Raw genomic sequence first — 21,357 nt, 5'->3', positions numbered from 1 at the left:
AGCTTTCCCTATGTGTTTGTTTGTAGTTTAAGTATATGTTTATAGAGAACTCTGAATTTTATTCAGCTACTTGACGTTTAGCACAGCTTAGAGGGAATATTGCTCTCCCTGTACAAGCACCACTCTTTAAAAAAAAAAAAAGGGGGGGGGGGGAGGACAGTAGAGGCACTTTTGAAAATACAGCAGAGTCCTTTCATGTTACTAGCTACCTCTCCAGTATCTTTGGTATTTATTGTATTATGCACACTGTATACTCTCCAGAGAATTAAGTACCAAAAATATCAAAATAATGCAATATATAAGCTTTAACACTTGGCTCCCAGTCAGCCCTAACTCCCCAGTGCAGCAGCATCTTGTTGGCCATATGAACAGTGATGTTCAGCAGCGTTGTAACAGAAATCCTCAGGTTACTGGCAACCATTAAATGATTTACTTGTTAATATTTTGGTAGGTTGTCAAATGGCCATCGGGTTTCAGCTCTGCTAGATTTTGGTTTACTGTAGTAAGATACTAAATACGTTTGGAATGTGTATTATCTGTACCTAATGGTTAGAGCAGCAGCCTGAGAACCAGGGAAGTCTGGGCTCAAATCCCTCTTTGGCACTTTGAGTGACTTTCTCAATGTTCCACTTCCTCAGATACAAACTTAAATTGTAAACCCTCTAGGGACAGAAAAATACTTACTGAGAAAAGTGTGATCTACATCCAAATCCAAAATCTGGCAGCAGGCGTATTGTGAAGTAATACAAAAACTCTACAAATGTCACTCAGGACCTATAAAACAATTCTACCATACTGTAATAACACTGACTTAGTCAGTGTTATAATGGTGCTATTATAAGGGCCTACTTAGAAAAAGGCAGCACTTGAACATTGTGGTGGGCACTAAATATCAATACACCCATTGGAAAACTAAACAGGCCAGATACAGATAGTACAGATCAATCCTGCATAGACAGTCAATGCTAACAGAAAATCATGTCTCTTTAACACATGCAGAACATAGACCCTCACCCAGTATAGAATAAGTAACCACAAACTAAAAATAGAAATGTGAGGACAAAAATGTAAGTGACCTGTGTCCCCCTGTACTGTTCCGCCATGTACTGTGCAAAATATAAAGACGACAGATGTAAATTTCAAAATTGACATATTCCAATCACTACATTACAAATTAACAAAAATAAGACAAAAATTGGAAAATAAGATACCATTTTATTGGGCTAACGGTATATTTTTCAGTTAGTTTACAGAAGTCAAAACACCTTCCTCAGATTAGGACAGTAAGCTGCTGTTTTGGTATCCTGACCTGAAGGAGGTTTTGGTGTCTGACAATCAAAAATGTGTTACAGTAAGGCCAATAAAAAGATCACCACATTTCAATTTTCTATTTATAATTATAACTTTTATTAGCAAGGCTACCACACAACTTTATCTTAAAATATAAATAAAATTATTTTTTCTACTTTTGCTGTCTGGCCATTTACTTTTTCTAATGATGTTGGTCCTAGTCTCTGGTATCTGCTTTCCTTCATCTTCTTTTAACTCTTGCCAGGATTTCCTGTCAGTTATTTTTCTTCTCCAATTTATTTTCTCCTTCTCTGTTCACAGTTAATTCATTCTTACTTTCTAGTCTTCAATTCCAGATTTCCATCTTTTTTTTTCCTCACCCCAGCTCTCCTATTCAGCTTACCCTTATTCCCCAGTCTTTCACTAACTCTATCCTCTTTCCCTCCCTCCCGTCTAGCATCTCACCTCCTCTCTCTGTCTCCCTCTCCTCTTCTCCCCCTCCCGGATACCCTAGCTGCTGATGCTTCTCCAGACCAGCAGAATTTACAGCAATGGAGTATAATTCATTTATGGGGCTGCATCCTCTTTGTGTGCGACTGCTGGCTCTGCCCTGGAAGAAGAAAGTGTCCTCTGAGAGGGCGTGGCCACCAGTTGCACATATAGAGGTTGTGGCCCCGTGAGTGAATTATTCTCTCTTGCCGCTACTGGTGCCGGTTTGCAAAAACCACAGAAAGGCGGTATGTCAAGTCCCATTTTCCTTTCCCCTTTCTGCAAATGCATGAACAATTGAAAAATGTAGGGGAGACTTCAAAACTGTCTGGAGAAGACCCAAGTGGGCAAACCTGAGTGTACAGTTGATCTGCAGTCCACAGTATTTCCCAATCCAGGGACCGGGTTCTTGTTCTGCTGCCTTCATCGGAGAGTAAATTGCTGTCCAGATGGCAGGGGCCATAGAAGTCATTGAAAGAGTAGGATCTGTGAATTATAAAGGTGCCCAGCCTGATAAATGAAATATTCCATGTGAATATGCTGAAGAAATGGACTCTCATGTCCTTGGCTGTGGTCCAGGGAGATAACTGACTTGAGGTTTTGTCAGTCCAAACCCTTTCAAGTTCCCTTTGGGGACCAGCTCTCAGCCACCCAGAGTTAAATTTAGAGTGATTGGGACGAATGCATCTCACATTCCACAACATCATCATGCAGTTGCTTAGGAAATAGAATTGATGCATGAGCTTGGTCTAATTGAAGACTCTATTGGCAACTGATCATTGCCCATAGTACTGGTTCACAAACTAGATGGAGTATCTGCTTCTGCATTAATTTAAGAAACTGTTCAGCCTTCTGCAACTCATAGCCTGAGAGTGGATGAGTTGATGGAGAAACTGGGAGGAGTCCAGTTTATATTTACTTACAAAATCTTGATATACCACAGAAGACTGGAGTTGGCTTTTATGCAGTTTACAATAAAATATATAAACCCTCCCGTAATTAACGGCTGGTAGGTTATGCAATTTCAAAAATGTGGGCTTTCAGAGCTGCTTTGAACTTTGCAAGGATGGTTCATGGCGGAGGTGTGCAGGGAGTGGTCTGCATAGCAAATAGTGGTGGGTGATGTCATGGCAAAGGACTATTGAAGTGAACACGCACAATTTTAACAGGTAGTCTGCTTGTCTATGACAGGAAGAGGCAGGGCTGTGGAGGAGGAATTCTGAGGAGTAAGGAGTGGGGAAAAGTATGGCTTCGGATGTCTTCGATTTGAGAAACAGATGGTGTTCAGATAGCCAAGAGGAAATTTTTTTGGAGGCAAAGATTGAGATCTGAGAGGTCAGAGTGAGGAACACGATAAGGAACCTGAATGTCATCAGCATAACAAAAAGGAAGAGAATGATTGTATTGAATCAGAGTATGGAGTGGGGAAAGGAAAACATTGAATACGGTGGGGGGGGCTAGTATGGAGCCCTGCGGGACGCTAGAGTCAATAGAGAAAGAGGGGGAGCACTGTCAGATTAGCACTCCTGATAGATGCGATTAGATAACTTTGGAACCACAGTAGAATAGTACCACAAATACCAATAGACTGTAAGTGAGAGTAATCATTGAGGTCAAAGGCTGAAGACCGATCTAGTGAAACAAGGATTACAGAGGAACGTTGATCAAGAGAAGTTCTAATAGTATTCTGCAGGTTCACCAATAGTTTCAGTACTATACTGTTTTCTAAAGCCAGACTGATAAAAGGTGCAACATGATCTCTTATATAGAATCCTGTTAGCAGACAGCATCAGTAATTTATAAATATTTCTCTCTTGGAAGCCCAATAAACAAAGCTGGAAGATAGAGATGCATGTATACCCAGTGTTTGGACTGGCATGCAAAAATCAGCTCAGGACCACTCCCAAGGACCCTGGTTCTTGGTAGTTATACCCTCATCACCCCCTCCCTCTCCCCCCCCCCTCCCCCCCCCACGTTTGACAAGGTGAATTCATGAGGCTATAGAACAATTTTGTATTTAGCTAGGTCCAAGAGTGAAGGTGAGATTAATCTCAAAGGGCCTACAAGCGTCCTGACTCATTTGCTATTGAGTAGATTGCTATTTAATCGTTGATTTCAGCAGTGAATTTCATTTTAAAAATTGAAGAAAAGTTATTTCTCCAGGTAAGTACATACACGTTTTGAAAAGCAAAGCTCTAGTCCTTGAAACTGATGTATTTATTATAGTTTGAAAACAGAGTAAAATTGGTGCTATTTTTGCAAATTTTTAAATATTATATGTGGCAGGTTTTTCCAGTAGTGTTTTTTTTTTCCATGGCAGTTTTTGCATCTGTCACAGAGCTGGTGACAGTTAGCTCTAATGGGTTACATTCTGTAAAAGTCAATGATTTTTCCCAGGGCAGTTGAGGCTCAAGTTTATTAAGGTTATATTTATATATAGCAAGTACTTTCTCAATTTTTAAGAGCAAAGTATTTTTTATGTTTGTAGCAATCACTAATTGCTCTTTCAAAGTTATTTTGTGGTGTATATCTTACATAATATTGCATATTCCGTGCACACTGGTGCCCTCTCATACCATTGGACCTTCCATGTTTCCTACTAGGAAAGACATGCCTCTTTCCTCCTCTTCAACTCTCGATGACGCTTCTCTTCCCCAACCACAACTGATTTGGAAAAGGAATCCCCTTTCAAATTCCTCCAGTTGAGACAACTCTAATAACAGATGCATCCAAGCTGGGGTAGGGATCATATTTGGATGAGCTTCACACCCAGGATGTATGGTCCGCTCAGGAAAGACTTCATCAGATTTTCTTAGCTCTATGAAGTTTAATAAAGAACGCTGTAAAGGAAATTCAGAGATTGGTTATTCAACAGTCATCCTGGTTCACATGTGCAACCAGGTGGCCAGGACTTGACAGACATCAAAACAAAGGAGGGAGAAACTCCAGTCCTCACAAACACTTGCAAATCCAACAACAGGGAGTGAGGAAACAGAAGATGAGGAAGCCAGAGCAGGATGGTGTAAATACATCTTTATTGCTTCTAGAGTATTGCTTCCGGAGTACTGCAAGTGTATTGTTGAAAGACTTGACACGGTCGTGTGTTGGCTGGCATGCCTTCGTTAGGAGCCTTGGCAAACACAATGCAACAAATGTAGCAATCAAGGAAGGTACAATATTAGTATCAAACTCAGCTATGGCGTACAACACCGTCGGCAAACTGGCAGTACTGTGGAAGCATTAAATACTTATTAACACCATTTTCTTTGTTTTCCTCATCCTCTGTTTCTTGACTTAGACCTTACCTCTCCACCCATTTACTGTTTTATCACAATTTCATTTTGAGTTATTTGTTCTTTTTTTTAATCTGAGGGGTAGTGTCTCCAAATGGGTTAGTTTTGCGCATCCCATGACAATAGTGAACCTCACTCCTAAGCCAGGCTTTGGTGAAGTATGATCTGTTTCTCAGATTTACTGCTAAAGCTCATTGTGATATTTATAGCATGCCAAAGAAAGCTTCCTTCTGGAATTCATAAGGTGTAACATATATAGGTGACCTATCCAGCTGTGCTTGAAAATTATTTTTAATCAAGCCTGTGTCTCCCAGTACAATGGGAAATATTTCTATATCTGTTTGCCACATTTTCTTGGGTCTGACTGCATTTCTTGGTATTTAAGGATCTTCTTCCTTTCCACCTGATTGATAGAATAATGCTGTGACTGTGAGCAATTTGAATTTGTGAATCATTGTTAGGATGTCTGATTTTTGTAATTGTTTTTTCTGACCTCACTTTCAGACTGTGTGTCTGTTAACTTGGGATCTGCTTTTGATTTATTTTCCTTCATGGCTGAACTGCAATGAGGCAGAAGTATGCGTTGTGTTTATGCCATATTTTAGGCAGGTAGGGGTTGATTGACGCTCCACAGGCCACAGATTAATTCTGCAGCAGTTCTGATGTATTCCTTTCCTCTAGTTTGACAGAACAGCCTCTTTGTTTGTATTTTTAAGACACTGTAGTGCCTCTTATTTCCAAGAGTTTTTCTTTTTCAGAGGTTCAATACATAAGTAGGAGTTCAATTTCACTGTGTGCCTTACCTGTGTCCTTCTGTGATTTCTTATTGTGGTTTGGACATCGGCTTTATTAGGCAGGCAGCAGCTCCATTGTTATTTCAGAAAGTGAATGTTCTCCGAGGACAAGCAGGTTGCTTGTTCTCACACTTGGGTCGACGTCCACGTCGGCCCAGGATCGGAAGTTCTGCTAGCAAAAATCAAAAATCTTCGAGTCTTCTGGCACGCGAGCGGTACCCATGTCTTTTTTTTTTCCAGTAGGTTTGTAAATTGCTAGACTATTAGAAAGATCTACATATGGAGACCCCTTACCAAAGAATCCAAAGATGAAAGACCAGTGAATATAAAACTGGAAAAAAAAATAAAAGAACAGACACAATGGGGGAGCATCTTGTATAGAGCTATAGGAAACTGGAGGACAGAGCTTCACTTGCTCTAGCCACACTCCTTAAGATATAGAAAAAGGAAGCCGCCAGAAGCAGAAGGGGGGGTGTTATTTGTAGAGTAGAAGTTTTGAACCATAGGTGAGAGGAAGCATGATGAGTGAAGATTGGCATCTTGAGAGGTCAGGCTACCAGAACGGAAGAAGAAGTGATAGAGAAGACCTTTCCCACCTTGACTGGGTTGCCACCTGCTTAGCCTATGGCAAATGAACAAGAGAGCACCTTGAAGCTTAGGAGAATCTATTGTCAGTGGACAAAGAGGCCAGAAAAAGCCACAGGTGAGCCGAGACTGTCGGATATCTCTGTGATTTGTGACTAGGGAGGAAGAGGCCCACACCAATGATGTCAGCTAAATGTTCTAATATGAAGATGATGCTGCTCAGGACAGAACAGAACTTTGGTGCTACCACAGTGGTCTACACTTCATGTTGGAAAATGTATTCCAGCAACACTGGTAGAGGTTATTCTGACAACTTTAATGCAATAGATGAATTGATGACTTAAAAGAAAATGTGCAGCAAAATAGTAATGTTAAAAAAAATGTATACATAAAAGCATGGTTTGAATACTCTTCCTGTGCCCTCTTTAATTTGGCTAAAAATACATTCTCTCAATATCCATTAGTAGATGGGATTAGATCAGGGGAAGAAAAGTACATAGGAACATATGCATATAAGAATCGCCGTTTTTGGGTTGAACCAGAGGTCCGTCTAGTCCAGTATACCGTTTCTAATAGTGGCCAATCCAGGCCACAAGTATCTGGCAGAATCCTAAAAAGTAGTAAGATTTCATGCTACCATCCCTTCCCCAGAGATAAGCAGTGGCTTTCCTTAAGTCAACCTTAGTAGTGGTTTATGGATGTTACTCCAGGAATTTGCCCAAACTTTTTTTTTTAAACACAGCTGCATCAACTGCTTTTATCACATTCACAGGAATTTTATTTTGAAGTCCCTGTACAAATTTATTGTGTCTATAAAAAAATATCTGCTTACCCCTGTCAGCCTCTATTTTTAAAAGGAGATAGGGGAATTTGCCTCTTGAAAATCAGCTTGCAGACTTGTGGGCTGTTTCAAAATTGCCCTCTTAAAGAAGAGGCACTGTTCTTCAACATACTTGGAAATCTCAGTAAGTAGTAAGTTCTCTTCTTCCATAAGGCAAATATCCCTTCATGTGCTAGCTTTCAGGGCTCCACTTTCTTTTTCAGAACAGCTGGCATTTACCTGACTTACTGCTGTATATAGAGAATAAATGGTGTGGTTAACTGGGCAGTACTCGCTGAGCATTCCACACGTTTGTATGAAAAGTGTGTACAAAGCATATTATTTCTTTTCTGTTGGCAGTATGTTGATTAATGCTCAGCGGGTCTTGTCATATTGTCTGTATTTTGAAGAAATATAGCAGAAGGTGATGTAGGCAGTTCTGAATCATCGTCTTTCTATGTTCCAGGCAGCCCATATTCTTCGTCTTCTGCAAATTTCAGGAAGCAGTTTTCTCTATTATAAAGCTTATCTTTCATTAAGTGGTATTCCCTCCATTTGGTAACAAACTCATGTTTGATTTTGTAGCCTCTGAAAGTGAATTTTTATTCAGGGGTTTTGTCAGCAAGTTAGAAATGGTGGTTTGTGTGTGTGTATATATATACAAATGTGTTCAGTTCTTGTGTGGACAGGTGAATCTTTTTGTATTAACCATGAAACAATTAAGAATATTTGAGCATAAAGAAATGGTGAATTTAAATAGCTTTAGGATATTTGGTATGTGTATAGATTTTCCAAATCATACTGGGACCACTTAGCAAACAGGACCATTTTACTAAGCTGCAGTATAAAATGGGCTAACATGGGACTTTCCCACGCTCTAAGCCCATTTTCATCACGGCCATAAAATAGGCCTTTAAAAAAAAAGTTTGAAAATCCCTCACTAATTTTTCATTAGTGTGCGGGACCAGCAATAATGTTAACACATCCTTTGGTAAACCTTTTTCAGTGCTCTAAGCCTGTGTCAGGGCTTAGCACACCTTAGTTAAAAGGCCCCAACATTATTTAACAGACCTACTTTATAAAAAAAACAAATAACATTAGTTGAAAACTTAGGTTAACTTTTACAATTGGTTATAGTTATAAATCTCAAAGTGGTGTTAAACCAGCTATATTTCTTTGTCACCCTGTATCCTAAATTTAAAAAAATATATATTTTGTTTTGTCAGATTGCTCCTGTCTTGACTTCAAAGAAACCCTCTGTTCTTTACACATTGGTAAGTCATTCATTTTACCAGAAGGTATTTAATTGCTTCTTTATAGTGTTGACATGTGGGAACACTCCCTGGGTTCTGTCTTTAAGAGTGCATTGTGTGTATATGTGCCAACATCTGAAAAATAGGCTGACTGGAAATCTTCATATGATGCCTTATTTAAAGCAGCATTTCAAATTTGCTACTACAATAACGATGTATTGGTCCTCAATTTAAAACCTTGAGGGCCCTGTTTACTAAGCTGCGCTACCGTTTTTAGCAAATGCTAATGCTAGACACCCATAGGAATATATGGGTGTCTCGGGCGTTAGCGTGTGCTAAAAACGCTAGTGCACCTACAGTGCAGCTTAGTAAACAAGGCCCTGTATCTCTTGTTTTTAAAAATATGTAAACTAATATTCAAATGTCACTTCTAATATTCTCCATATATTTTCAAATCATATAGTTTCAGCTGAAAATCTGTCTCAATGGCACAATACCGTCCGGTCATTCCATGTCTGGTGGTCCCTGCGCGACCATCACGGATTTCGATGAAATTTTCTGTGAACATTCATACATGTCCCCAATGAACATTGGTAAAGTTTTATGTTCGCCGATGCAATACTTGCTGAGATATAGTAATCTGTTTGACCCCATACTGCAGCCTTTGCGCAGGGACCACCAGACCACTTGACATGGAATGACCCAATATCTGCTATATGGATAACATATATTTAGTTTAGAGAAGCTAAATGGACAGTACTGGCAGAATGACTGCATTTTATATATATTCATGTCAGTGCTGAATATATGTATTAATTTGTGTCTTACTTAACCCATTAGTGCCCAATGTTCCCATAAGAATGGCTTATTATGGGAACACAGGGCACTAATGGGTTAAATTAATGCTGTCACTATCTACATCAGGGGTTTTAAACTTGTTTTGTTTGTTTGTTTTTTGCACCCCTTTAACTGATCAAAGAAACCCTTGCACTTTCTTCCTAAACCACAGGTCCTCAAGTGATTTCTCACAACCTAACTGCTAACAGTGCTAACTGTTAACGTGTTTCTTAAATTACAGTAGTATACAGCTTTACTACCAGTAACTGTCCGAATAACTGCCTTTACTCTGTTTAGAAAGTTCAATAAATTGCCTTAGATTTCAAGACCCTTCTCTACACCAGCACCACTGGTTAAGAACCCATGTTCAGACAAGAAAAATGGTGGGAAATGGACCACGGACTCCAGAAATGAGAACAAACTTGATGCCTAAAAAGGTTTATTGATCAAAGACTCGATGCAGTGTGATGTTTCGACCCAAGGCTTGCTTCAGGAGCCTTGAAATATTATGTTGATCATGAATTTCCAATATTATGCCTTATCGATCTTGTAACATGACAGATGAGTCTTGAAAAAGACCTTTAGAGTAATGATGCAGGAAATAGAAGATATGTGTGTCTTCAAATCGTACAACTTGAAAAAACCAAGACCCATCTGTTATGTTACAAGATTGTCGAGTCTTAGATCAGTAAACCTTTTTAGTCATCAAGTTTGTTCTCCTAATTTCTGGAGTCTGTGCTCTATTTCCCACCATTTTTCTTGTCTATACTATACCCAGTGGGATTACAGAGTTCTCCACCTATGTGGAATTTACTAAGAACCTTTATTCTGCATCTTCCTCAAACAAAACAACAACAACCCCCCACCACCACCACCAAACGCATCCCAATGTAGAAGTTCCTACCCCCATAGAAGAACTACTTTGTTCTTTTCACCAGATAACACAAGCTCAGGGTTCCACTTTTACAAATTCTTATCAAAAAATGGGGTAATTGAAGCAAGATGTACCTGTACAACCAAACCAGCTTTCTGCTTTTTGACTGTCCTCTCCAGTCAGTGCCCCTCCAGAGTGCACATCCTGCCCTACCCGTAGGGTTTGGGTACACATTTTTTTTTTGTTTGTTTGTCAAAGAGAACATACCGGAACAGATTACAGTTCAGTTTATTCAAGACTTGATATACTGTGAGAGGATCCAAGATGGTGGCCAACTAGACACCATGTGAACACACTCAGATTTCCTTTAAAAATGTTCCTGTTTACTATGGGGGAAAAAAGCAAAGAGGGAAACAGAATGCTAGTTCCTCGGCGGTAAGTTCATCTTATTGGCCGTTAGACAATTTTGTTTTCTGGCCCGATTCAGCAATAGTATTTTTGCTTCTGGAAGCTTGCTTGAAACATGAGAGGAGGCTTGTTGGTATCTGTTGACATCACTCTTGAGTCCAGAGCAGCGTATTGCCCTGCCAAGGCCATAAGGAAGCCTCTTGCAAGATTGTGTCTTGGGCATTGGGAGTGTTGTGAAGGCTCTTGTTATAGCTCCAAAGGGGAAATCTGTAATGGCCCGGACCCCACAAGTACCCCGGGAGTCTTCTATGGATCCAGAGAATATTGGGTGAACCGAATTGGTGCAGATTTCAGGCTTGGATTGGCCTTCAAGATTTGGAACTTCCTCCCTTTTTAAAGTGAGTTCAGTGTTGCTAAGACCTAAGACTTTCTCTCTGTAAGTATTATGGGATTGAATTATGAGTTTGGAGAAGTCACTATCTGGTACATAGTTTCCTTGGCAGAGAAAGTGAATAATTATGTCCAACAGCAAGATTCCTTAAAAACCCATGGTAGCAGATATCTGTAGTGCATGAAGGGCAGGGCCATCTGTCCCAGGTGCACAAAGTGCAGGGCCATCTGTCCCAGGTGCAGGCAGCAAGGGGGTGCGCCGAGGAGGTGAATGGCTACTGACTCTGCCGGTCCTCTGCCCCAGAACAGGAAGTTAACCAGAGGGGGCAGGGGACTGGCAGAGCCGACAGTTGCTTCCTCTTTGCAGGGGCCGACTGACCATTTGGGCAACCTGGCAGTGCCTGAGGGTCCAGAGGCTCTGCCCGGTTGCCCGCCGCCACCTCCACACACTACACCCTCCCTGCCAAGCCACCAGAGACTTACACTCTCCAATTACATCAAACCATTGGCCCTAAAGTAGGGGCCTGAAAAGTATCTTGAAGGAGTTCAGTCTTTGAAATAAATTAATTTTCCAGGGAATCAGCTGACGGAATGTTTGTAGTAGAAGGATTGGAAGGTTTCTGTAAAAGGCCTGATGTCAGCGGAGAGACACCTAGATTGGTTGGGAGAACACTTAAGATTAGTATAGTATCTAACTTTGGTCATCTTGAGATTACCAAAAAAAAAAAAAAATTGGACCAGAGCTCGATTATATGATTTTTTTTTAGCTTCAGTGGTATGATGCTTGAGCCAGAGGTGCTCCGCTTGCTAGAGCTGCCAATTGCACAGAAGCAGTTCCTGAATAAACCAAGGGGCCTGTTATAGAGAGTCTTGGGTTCTTAACTATATAACAGTGTTACCATCTCAGGTCCCATCTCGATCGCCATATCACTTTGGCATACTCTTGGGTACCTTAAGCCCATATCCACTTGCTTCAAAAAGAAGTCTATACTCTGCAGTCCAAAGCATTAGAGGTGGGTCTAGTACAAGAAAAGAAAGCAAGGCTTTTGCTCCAGATACTCCTGATCTCCAGTTTGACAGGTGGTTTGTCATATTAGGTCTCAGGGATTACAGCCTACTCCTTTTAAAGGTAAAGTTCAAGAGGAACACACTTTCCTCTGTTCTCTACTTGAAGAAAGGATTTGACTGAGTTCACTGGATCTGACTGGTACTTGTACACTTACCCTGCTCTATTCACAATGTAAAAATTACCTCTATCTCTAGTTCTTTCTGCTTGCAATCCATTATCAGGCCTGCCTTTCAGCCTCTACTTTGGCATCAGAGTTGTCACCAAATGCCTCATATGCTACTTACTTGCACAGGTGGTATCAGCTAGTTTTTCCATTTTTCATTGACTGGCTTCTGGCAGCTTCCTCAGAGAATCTATCTGTAATGAAACAATGCTTCTCTTTTATAGACTGGGATTTGTCATTAGCTTTGAAAAGTCAACCCATCAACTGACAAAAATTTCATTTATAGGAGCTATTTGGGACATAATTCAGGTGAAAGCTGTTATGCCACTCTAGGTTGCAGAAACTGATGCTTCACATCCAGAATATTTAGTGCTTTATTACTGTCGTAGCCAGGTACTACTTGCAGATGTTAGGCCATATGTTTGCAATAGTGCATATCATGCTCTGTGCCTGCCTGAAAATGAGAGAGCCACAATAAGATCTCAGTTAAATATCTACATAAACCTCTTGTTGATAATCTTACAAGACTGGGAGACTGGGCATCCAAATGGCAAGTGCAAAGTGATGCATGTGGGAAAGAGGGACCTGAACTATAGCTACGTGATGCAAGGTTCCACATTAGGAATCACTGACCAAGAAAGGGACCTAAGTGTCATCACTGATATGTTGAAATTCTCTGCTCAGTGTGCAGCGGCGGCTAAGAAAGCAAATAGAATGTTATTATTATGAAAGTAATGGAAAAACAAAAATGAGGATGTTATAATGCCTTTGTATTGCTCCGTGGTTCGACCGCACCTAGAATACTGTGTGCAATTTTAGTCACTGCATCTCAAAAAAGGTATAGTGGAATTAGAAAAGGTACAGAAAAGGGCGACAAAAATGATAGAGGATGGGGACGACTTCCCTACGAGGAAAGGCTAAAGTGGCCAAGGCTCTTTAGCCTGGAGAAAAGAGGTCTATAAAATGAGTGGAATGGGTATATGTGAATCGCTTGTTTACTCTTTCCAAAAATACTAGGACTAGGGGGCATGCAATGAAGCTATAAAGTATTAAATTTAAAACAAATGAATGTGTAATTATACTCTGGAATTTGTTTCCACAGAATGTGGAAAAAGCAGTTGGCTTAGCGGGTTTTAAAAAAAGGTTTGGAATATGCCGCAGTGGAAGTCCAAATTTAGCCTGACCATTGGTATTCCATTTGCATCAGTTGGGGAATTTTATCTTTTAGCTTACATAGGGGACCTGGCTGCAAGCTAATTATGGCTCCAAATCAATTGTGTGGAGCTCTGAGCAATATTATACTCCCTTCAGGTAATTTGTGCATCGTATTCAAGATCAATCAAGTTGCCATGTTTTTATTTATGTCATCAAATGGAGAGGAATGAGTATTGTGTTCAGTTCTGGTCGCCGCATCTCAAGAAAGATATAGTAGAATTGGAAAAGGTGCAGCGAAGGGCGACTAAAATGATAGCAGGGATGGGACGACTTCCCTATGAAGAAAGACTAAGGAGGCTAGGGCTATACAGCTTGGAGAAGAGACGGCTGAGGGGAGACATGATAGAGGTATATAAAATAATGAGTGGAGTGGAACAGGTGGATGTGAAGCGTCTGTTCACGCTTTCCAAAAATACTAGGACTAGGGGGCATGCGATGAAACTACAGTATAGTAAATTTAAAACACATCGGAGAAAATTTTTCTTCACCCAACGTGTAATTAAACTCTGGAATTCGTTGCCGGAGAAAGTGGTGAAGGCGGTTAGCTTAGCAGAGTTTAAAAAGGGGTTGGACGGATTCATAAGTACATAAGTACATAAGTAGTGCCATACTGGGAAAGACCAAAGGTCCATCTAGCCCAGCATCCTGTCACCGACAGTGGCCAATCCAGGTCAAGGGCACCTGGCACGCTCCCCAAACGTAAAAACATTCCAGACAAGTTATACCTAAAAATGAGGAATTTTTCCAGTCCATTTAATAGCGGTCTATGGACTTGTCCTTTAGGAATCTATCTAACCCCTTTTTAAACTCCGTCAAGCTAACCGCCCGTACCACGTTCTCCGGCAATGAATTCCAGAGTCTAATTACACGTTGGGTGAAGAAAAATTTTCTCCGATTCGTTTTAAATTTACCACACTGTAGCTTCAACTCATGCCCTCTAGTCCTAGTATTTTTGGATAGCGTGAACAGTCGCTTCACATCCACCCGATCCATTCCACTCATTATTTTATACACTTCTATCATATCTCCCCTCAGCCGTCTCTTCTCCAAGCTGAAAAGCCCTAGCCTTCTCAGCCTCTCTTCATAGGAAAGTCGTCCCATCCCCACTATCATTTTCGTCGCCCTTCGCTGTACCTTTTCCAATTCTACTATATCTTTTTTGAGATACGGAGACCAGTACTGAACACAATACTCCAGCTGCGGTCGCACCATGGAGCGATACAACGGCATTATAACATCCGCACACCTGGACTCCATACCCTTCCTAATAACACCCAACATTCTATTCGCTTTCCTAGCCGCAGCAGCACACTGAGCAGAAGGTTTCAGCGTATCATCGACGACGACACCCAGATCCCTTTCTTGATCCGTAACTCCTAACGCGGAACCTTGCAAGACGTAGCTATAATTCGGGTTCCTCTTACCCACATGCATCACTTTGCACTTGTCAACATTGAACTTCATCTGCCACTTGCACGCCCATTCTCCCAGTCTCGCAAGGTCCTCCTGTAATCGTTCACATTCCTCCTGCGACTTGACGACCCTGAATAATTTTGTGTCATCGGCGAATTTAATTACCTCACTAGTTATTCCCATCTCTAGGTCATTTATAAATACATTAAAAAGCAACGGACCCAGCACAGACCCCTGCGGGACCCCACTAACTACCCTCCTCCACTGAGAATACTGGCCACGCAATCCTACTCTCTGCTTCCTATCTTTCAACCAGTTCTTAATCCATAATAATACCCTACCTCCGATTCCATGACTCTGCAATTTCTTCAGGAGTCTTTCGTGCGGCACTTTGTCAAACGCCTTCTGAAAATCCAGATATACAATATCAACCGGCTCCCCATTGTCCACATGTTTGCTTACCCCCTCAAAAAAATGCATTAGATTGGTGAGGCAAGACTTCCCTTCACTAAATCCGTGCTGACTTTGTCTCATCAGTCCATGTTTTTGTATATGCTCTGCAATTTTATTCTTAATAATAGCCTCCACCATCTTGCCCGGCACCGACGTCAGACTCACCGGTCTATAATTTCCCGGATCTCCTCTGGAACCTTTCTTAAAAATCGGAGTAACATTGGCTACCCTCCAGTCTTCCGGTATTACACTCGATTTTAGGGACAGATTGCATATTTCTAACAGTAGCTCCGCAAGTTCATTTTTTAGTTCTATTAATACTCTGGGATGAATACCATCAGGTCCCGGTGATTTACTACTCTTCAGCTTGCTGAACTGACCCATTACATCCTCCAAGGTTACAGAGAATTTGTTTAGTTTCTCTGACTCCCCCGCTTCAAATATTCTTTCCGGCACCGGTGTCCCCCCCAAATCCTCCTCGGTGAAGACCGAAGCAAAGAATTCATTTAATTTCTCCGCTACGGCTTTGTCCTCCTTGATCGCCCCTTTAACACCATTTTCGTCCAGCGGCCCAACCGACTCTTTGGCCGGTTTCCTGCTTTTAATGTATCTAAAAAAGTTTTTACTATGTATTTTTGCTTCCAACGCTAATTTCTTCTCAAAGTCCTTTTTTGCCCTCCTTATCTCCGCTTTGCATTTGGCTTGGCATTCCTTATGATCTATCCTGTTACTTTCAGTTGGTTCTCTTCTCCACTTTCTGAAGGATTGTTTTTTGGCTCTAATGATTTCCTTTATCTTACTGTTTAGCCACGCCGGCTGACGTTTAGTCTTTTTTCCCTTTTTTCTAATACGTGGAATATATTTGTCCTGAACCTCCAGGATGGTGTTTTTAAACAGCATCCACGATTCCTAAAGGACAAGTCCATAAACCGCTACTAAACGGACTTGGAAAAATCCAAAATTCCAGGAATAACATGTATAGAATGTTTGTACGTTTGGGAAGCTTGCCAGGTGCCCTTGGCCTGGATTGGCCGCTGTCGTGGACAGGATGCTGGGCTCGATGGACCCTTGGTCTTTTCCCAGTATGGCATTACTTATGTACTTATGTACTTATAATGGGTGCCTTTCCTTTTAAGTCAGGAAGGAGCAAGAATTTGGAGCTTTGTGATTTCTAGTTGCATACAAATTCTGCCTGATTACATCCTAGGCATTCAGAACCAGATAGTCAACAGGATCAGCAGAGTTCTTCATCTACACGAGTGGTTTTTGGAGCTGCAAACCCTACAGAATATCCGTTCTTGGAACCCCCAAAATGGATTTCTTCTGTTCAGTGTGCCCGTCTTCAGATTGACTGGTGGGCAGTGTCCTTGCCTTAAACTAATCTTGGTCCCTCCTCTACGCATGTTCTTCATTTTTTGCACAGCAAAGATTTTGCACAAGTTTCAGAAGAGTTTGACACAATTTTATCATTATTTGTAACCGGTCTCATGAATTAGAAAGACCTAGGAGTAATGACCAGTCTGAGGTCCACTGAGAAGCTTGGGTTGAATGGATATATTTATTTATTTATTGCATTTGTATCCCACATTATCCCACCTCTTTGCAGGCTCAATGTGGCTTACAATATATAATGGATAGTGGAAATGAGAGGAGAGTTGACATTTAGTGTTACAGAAGTATTTTGGGTTGCATGGTAATGGAAAATATGATAAAGATATATTATGAGGCGCTTTTAACAATGCTTGCTAGATATATGTGGGGATTTCATATGTTTTAGTCATTGTGGTATGTCTTGTCGAAAAGATGGGTCTTCAGCAGTTTTCGGAAGTTGGTCAGTTCATAGGTCACTTTTAGGTTACGTGGCAATGCATTCCAGAATTGCGTGCTCATATAGGAAAAGGTTGATGCGTGCATTAGTTTATATTTTAGGCCTTTGCAGTTTGGGAAGTGAAGATTAAGGAATGTGCGAGATGATCTTTTGGCATTCCTAGGTGGTAGGTCAATCAGGTCAGACATGTAAGCTGGGGCTTCGCCGTGGATGATTTTATGTACTAGGGTTGGAGGTTAACTTGCCTTTAACTTGATCAGAAAAGCCATTCCTAGATGGCGGTCACTAAGATCTCATTATTCCAGTCTGTCTGCAGAGACAGTATGGAACTCCATCATATACTGCTCAACCATACAGATCCTGTTTCATTTAGAGAAATAAGGAGGGGTCAGAAGCCGGGCAGCCTGAATCATAAAACTGTTTAAGACATGAATAAGGGTGTCAGTTTGCTACAGTTTGGTCCTGTCTCTTCCAAAGGGAAAGGGGATGGAATTTTGATATACTGCCTTTGTGTAGGTACAATCAAAGTGGTTTACATATTATATATCGGTACCTATTTTGTACCTGGGGCAATGGAGGGTGAAGTGACTTGCCCAGAGTCACAAGGAGCTGCAGTGGGAATTGAACCCAATTCTTCTTGTTCTCAGGCTTTGGCACTAACCGTTAGGCTACTTCTCCAACTCCAAAGTGGAGAGATCGAGGCCAACCTTGACGAGTGGACAGGAAAATAAGCGGACTGTCATGTGAATACAATGGAATATTGGGTCAGAAATCCATGTTTTCATTCCTGATAAGGCAGGGCTAGCAGTGTCTCGAGCAAGCAGGCTGTACTTGTGTAGACAAGATAGTCCACAAATTTGTTCTATTAGAGCTTTCTCTAGGTGAAAAACATACATAATTCGGAATTACCAATGAAACATAAAACCAACACACAAAAACAATCCATCAGCTATCCAACATCACCTAACCACACTTAAGTATAAATATAGTTTAACAAATGCCTTCACAAACAGATGTTTTCAATAACTTCTTAAATTGACTGGCACCTGTGCACAATTGTAAAGCCCCTGGCAGAACATTCCACATTAGTGGACAAGCCACAGAAAATGCAGCACCTCGAGTCTCAGCATAAATAATGTTTTATAAGCCTTGAAGAGTCAAGGGCCAGATTCTATATATGGCGCCTAGAAAATCCGCGTGGAAAACATTTCTGCCTAAGCATATTCTATAAGCGGTGCCTATATTTAGGCGCAGTAAATAGAATATACTTAGTTGATATTCTAGCACCTAAAACTAAATGCCTCTGTTTACACCAATGAAAACATGGTGTAAATCTCAGTCCGTTGATTTAGGCGCAGAGGACCATATAATCATGCCCCTTTTTGCTTGCATGCATTAAAATTTAGGCACAGTGCTTTGTGCGCATAAGTTTTAATTTTCGCCAATTAGTGCTCATTATTGGTTAAGTGCTGTTAACAGCACTGATTGGCTTGTTAAGCCAATTAAGTTATGCGTGTTGTTACAGAATATGCTATATACAATCTGGGGGCAAGCTCATAGCTGTTTCAGATCGTATCTGCTAATGTGTGCAGTAATGAACCTGAACCATATACCATGAAGCCACTGCATACAAAGCCTGGTGAATCAATGATAACATGTTACATTGCACCTTCTATCTTCTGTCTCTCCACCCAATTCACAGATAAAGCTCTTTAATCAGTGCTGTTCTGTTTTGTTTTGTTTTTTACCATAATGTCCAGTATTCTTGCATCAATATTTTTATCAATTGGAATTGGAATGTCCTAGGTGATCATAACAACTTCAATTTCAATAATTCTCTTAGGTTCATGATCCCAGTGCTTGTTGTAATGTTTGTAAATATTTCAATGGATGAGATGTACCATCTTATTGTGCCTTTCTATGTAGCGATTTTCTGCCACTATCAATTTCTCATCCTTAGGTTCAAGAGAGATGAACTGAAACCATTCATATGTCTGAATTTGATCAATGTATTGTTCCTGGAGTAGCTCTTTATGTTCCACTATATTTGTGCAGTTGGCACTTGCTTTTTCTTGTTTGTTGATCTTTGAATTTATTTCCCCTTTTGTTCTGCAAATTCAGCTTTCTTTCCTTCATGTACTGTTGGATTCTCACTTATTCTTTCTATTTATCAGAATGCTTGTGCAATTTAATGATGGGAGACAGATTCTGAACACTTTCATACTTTTGGGTACTTTGATCTCTTGAAACTGTAAAATCTTCCTCTGAAGCTCTTTCCTTCTCCAGTTTGAGGATTATACCTCATGGGTATGGGGACGTTTTCTTGTTTTCATGTCTAGTTGAGAATAAAAGGATAAACATAGTCCTATGGTGGCAACACTAATTCCTTATGTGGTTTGATGACCAAACTAGCACTGAGTTGGATTTATGAACAGTTCTCTGCTGTGCTGTGGTGACCGGAGTGTTGACTTTTAATTGAGAAGTGCTCTTCCAATTGTTTCTTTAATTGATGAGATGGGAAGTAACCTATAGGAATATTCTCTGCGAACAAGACATTGCTGTTTTGTTTGCATATGTTTGATGGAAATACCAGTGACATGTCTCTTTTCTATTATCTAAATGTGTGGGATCCTGGACTTTTATAATTAAGACGTTATTTTGAATTGAAGATTTGATGATGATGATGATGAGTACTTATAGCCCTCTACTCTCCCTTAAACTAGGTTCAGAGCAGGTTAACATTTAAAACTATAATGGGTAAATATAATAATTATCTAATAGCTATAGTACAAGTGTTCCAACCAATTCATAACAGAAATTTAGAAAATAAGTGTGACTTCAGGTATTTCTGGAAACAGAAATAGGATGAAGATGCCCCGATATCTACAGGAAGTGCATTCCAATATTTAGTCATAAATACTGCAGACTTTTCCTGGAAAGTTTTAAGTTTGATTCCTCTAAACAAAGGAACTCTCAGCATAAGATAACTACAAGTACGTTGTACGTTAACTAATGAAGTTAAATTGGATGGGCACTAGCCCTCTAAAATCTTAAAAACAAAGCAACATATTTAAAAAACCTTTCTTGCTCATATCAGAAGCTAATGCAATTCGATTAGCAAAGGAGATACATGACCATACCTAGCTTTGTGAAAAATTAACCTAACAACTGTATTCTAGATCAACTGTAGCCTCTGCAGTTGTTTTTCTGTACTTCCTACGTACAGAGAATTACGGTAGTCCAGTTGTGACAAGATCAACATCTAAATGATTCAGGATAAAATAAGAACAGACCAGCTGTAGTTTTTTCAGCTTTAAAAAAACAAACAACTTTTGTGATAGATTTTTAATCTGAGCATCCATAGGCAGAGTAGAGTCTAGGATAACCCCTAGCAAACATGATTTACGATCTACAGTCAGCTGGGATCAATCCAGACATAGGACAAAGTTTGGAATATTAGTCTCATTTAAACTAAACCATAAAATCTTTGTCTTGTCTGCGTTTAGTTTGAGCTTAACAATGAGAGACCAGCGCTAATTTCCTCCATACAATAATTGATTTTAGTAAACAAACAATCTTGAGATAATCCAGTTGAAACCAGTTTGAAAATATCATCTTCATAAGATGAGTTTCATTCCATCCTCAAGTTTAACATTACCAAGTGAGCTCATATATAAGTTAAGAATATAAGAATAAGAATAGCCATACTGGGTCAGAGCAGTGGTCCATCTAGCCCAGTATCCTGCTTCCAGCAGTAGCCAAAAAGTTATACAATAGCAGAGATATAGGTGAACCCTGCAAAACTCCACCGGGTGGTTGCCATGAACTTGAAAACATTCCATCCTTCATAAGAGTACTGTGAAAAATTTGGACTTTTATGAATCCCCATGATTGACAAGGGGGAGCAGTAATTCAATATCGCTTATGCATGTTACATTCCAGTCTGTGGGTTTCTCACATATTTTTTATATTACAGTGGGAAGTACTGCTTGATTGTACATGCGTCACTTTTAGCAGGCACTTTACATACCAATTTAAGAAAGTTATAAAGATCCCGTGTACTGGACTTTCCACTGTGCCTCTAAATGAGAGGGAGACTTGAACGAGTAAGGAGATAATGGAGCTGTGAATCAGCAAGGAGGCTCTTTCCCCCCCCCCCCCCACCCCAGCAAGGCAGAATGCA

General features: G+C 40.4%; 1 protein-coding gene across 1 annotated transcript in view; it reads left to right on the top strand.

Annotated features, from left to right (window-relative positions):
- The window catches only part of PEPD (peptidase D), a 422,604-nt gene that overhangs the window by 70,401 nt on the left and 330,846 nt on the right, over positions 1-21,357 (top strand). The window contains exon 5 of the mRNA XM_030204435.1: positions 8,498-8,545. Coding sequence (XP_030060295.1) covers positions 8,498-8,545 — 48 coding nt within the window. The remainder of the gene's footprint in view (positions 1-8,497; positions 8,546-21,357) is intronic.

Source organism: Microcaecilia unicolor, chromosome 5 (assembly GCF_901765095.1).
Source record: "Microcaecilia unicolor chromosome 5, aMicUni1.1, whole genome shotgun sequence".
Classification (NCBI taxonomy): Eukaryota; Metazoa; Chordata; class Amphibia; order Gymnophiona; family Siphonopidae; genus Microcaecilia; species Microcaecilia unicolor.
Note: the sequence above shows the minus strand (reverse complement) of the source record. Positions and strands in the feature narration are given on the sequence as shown.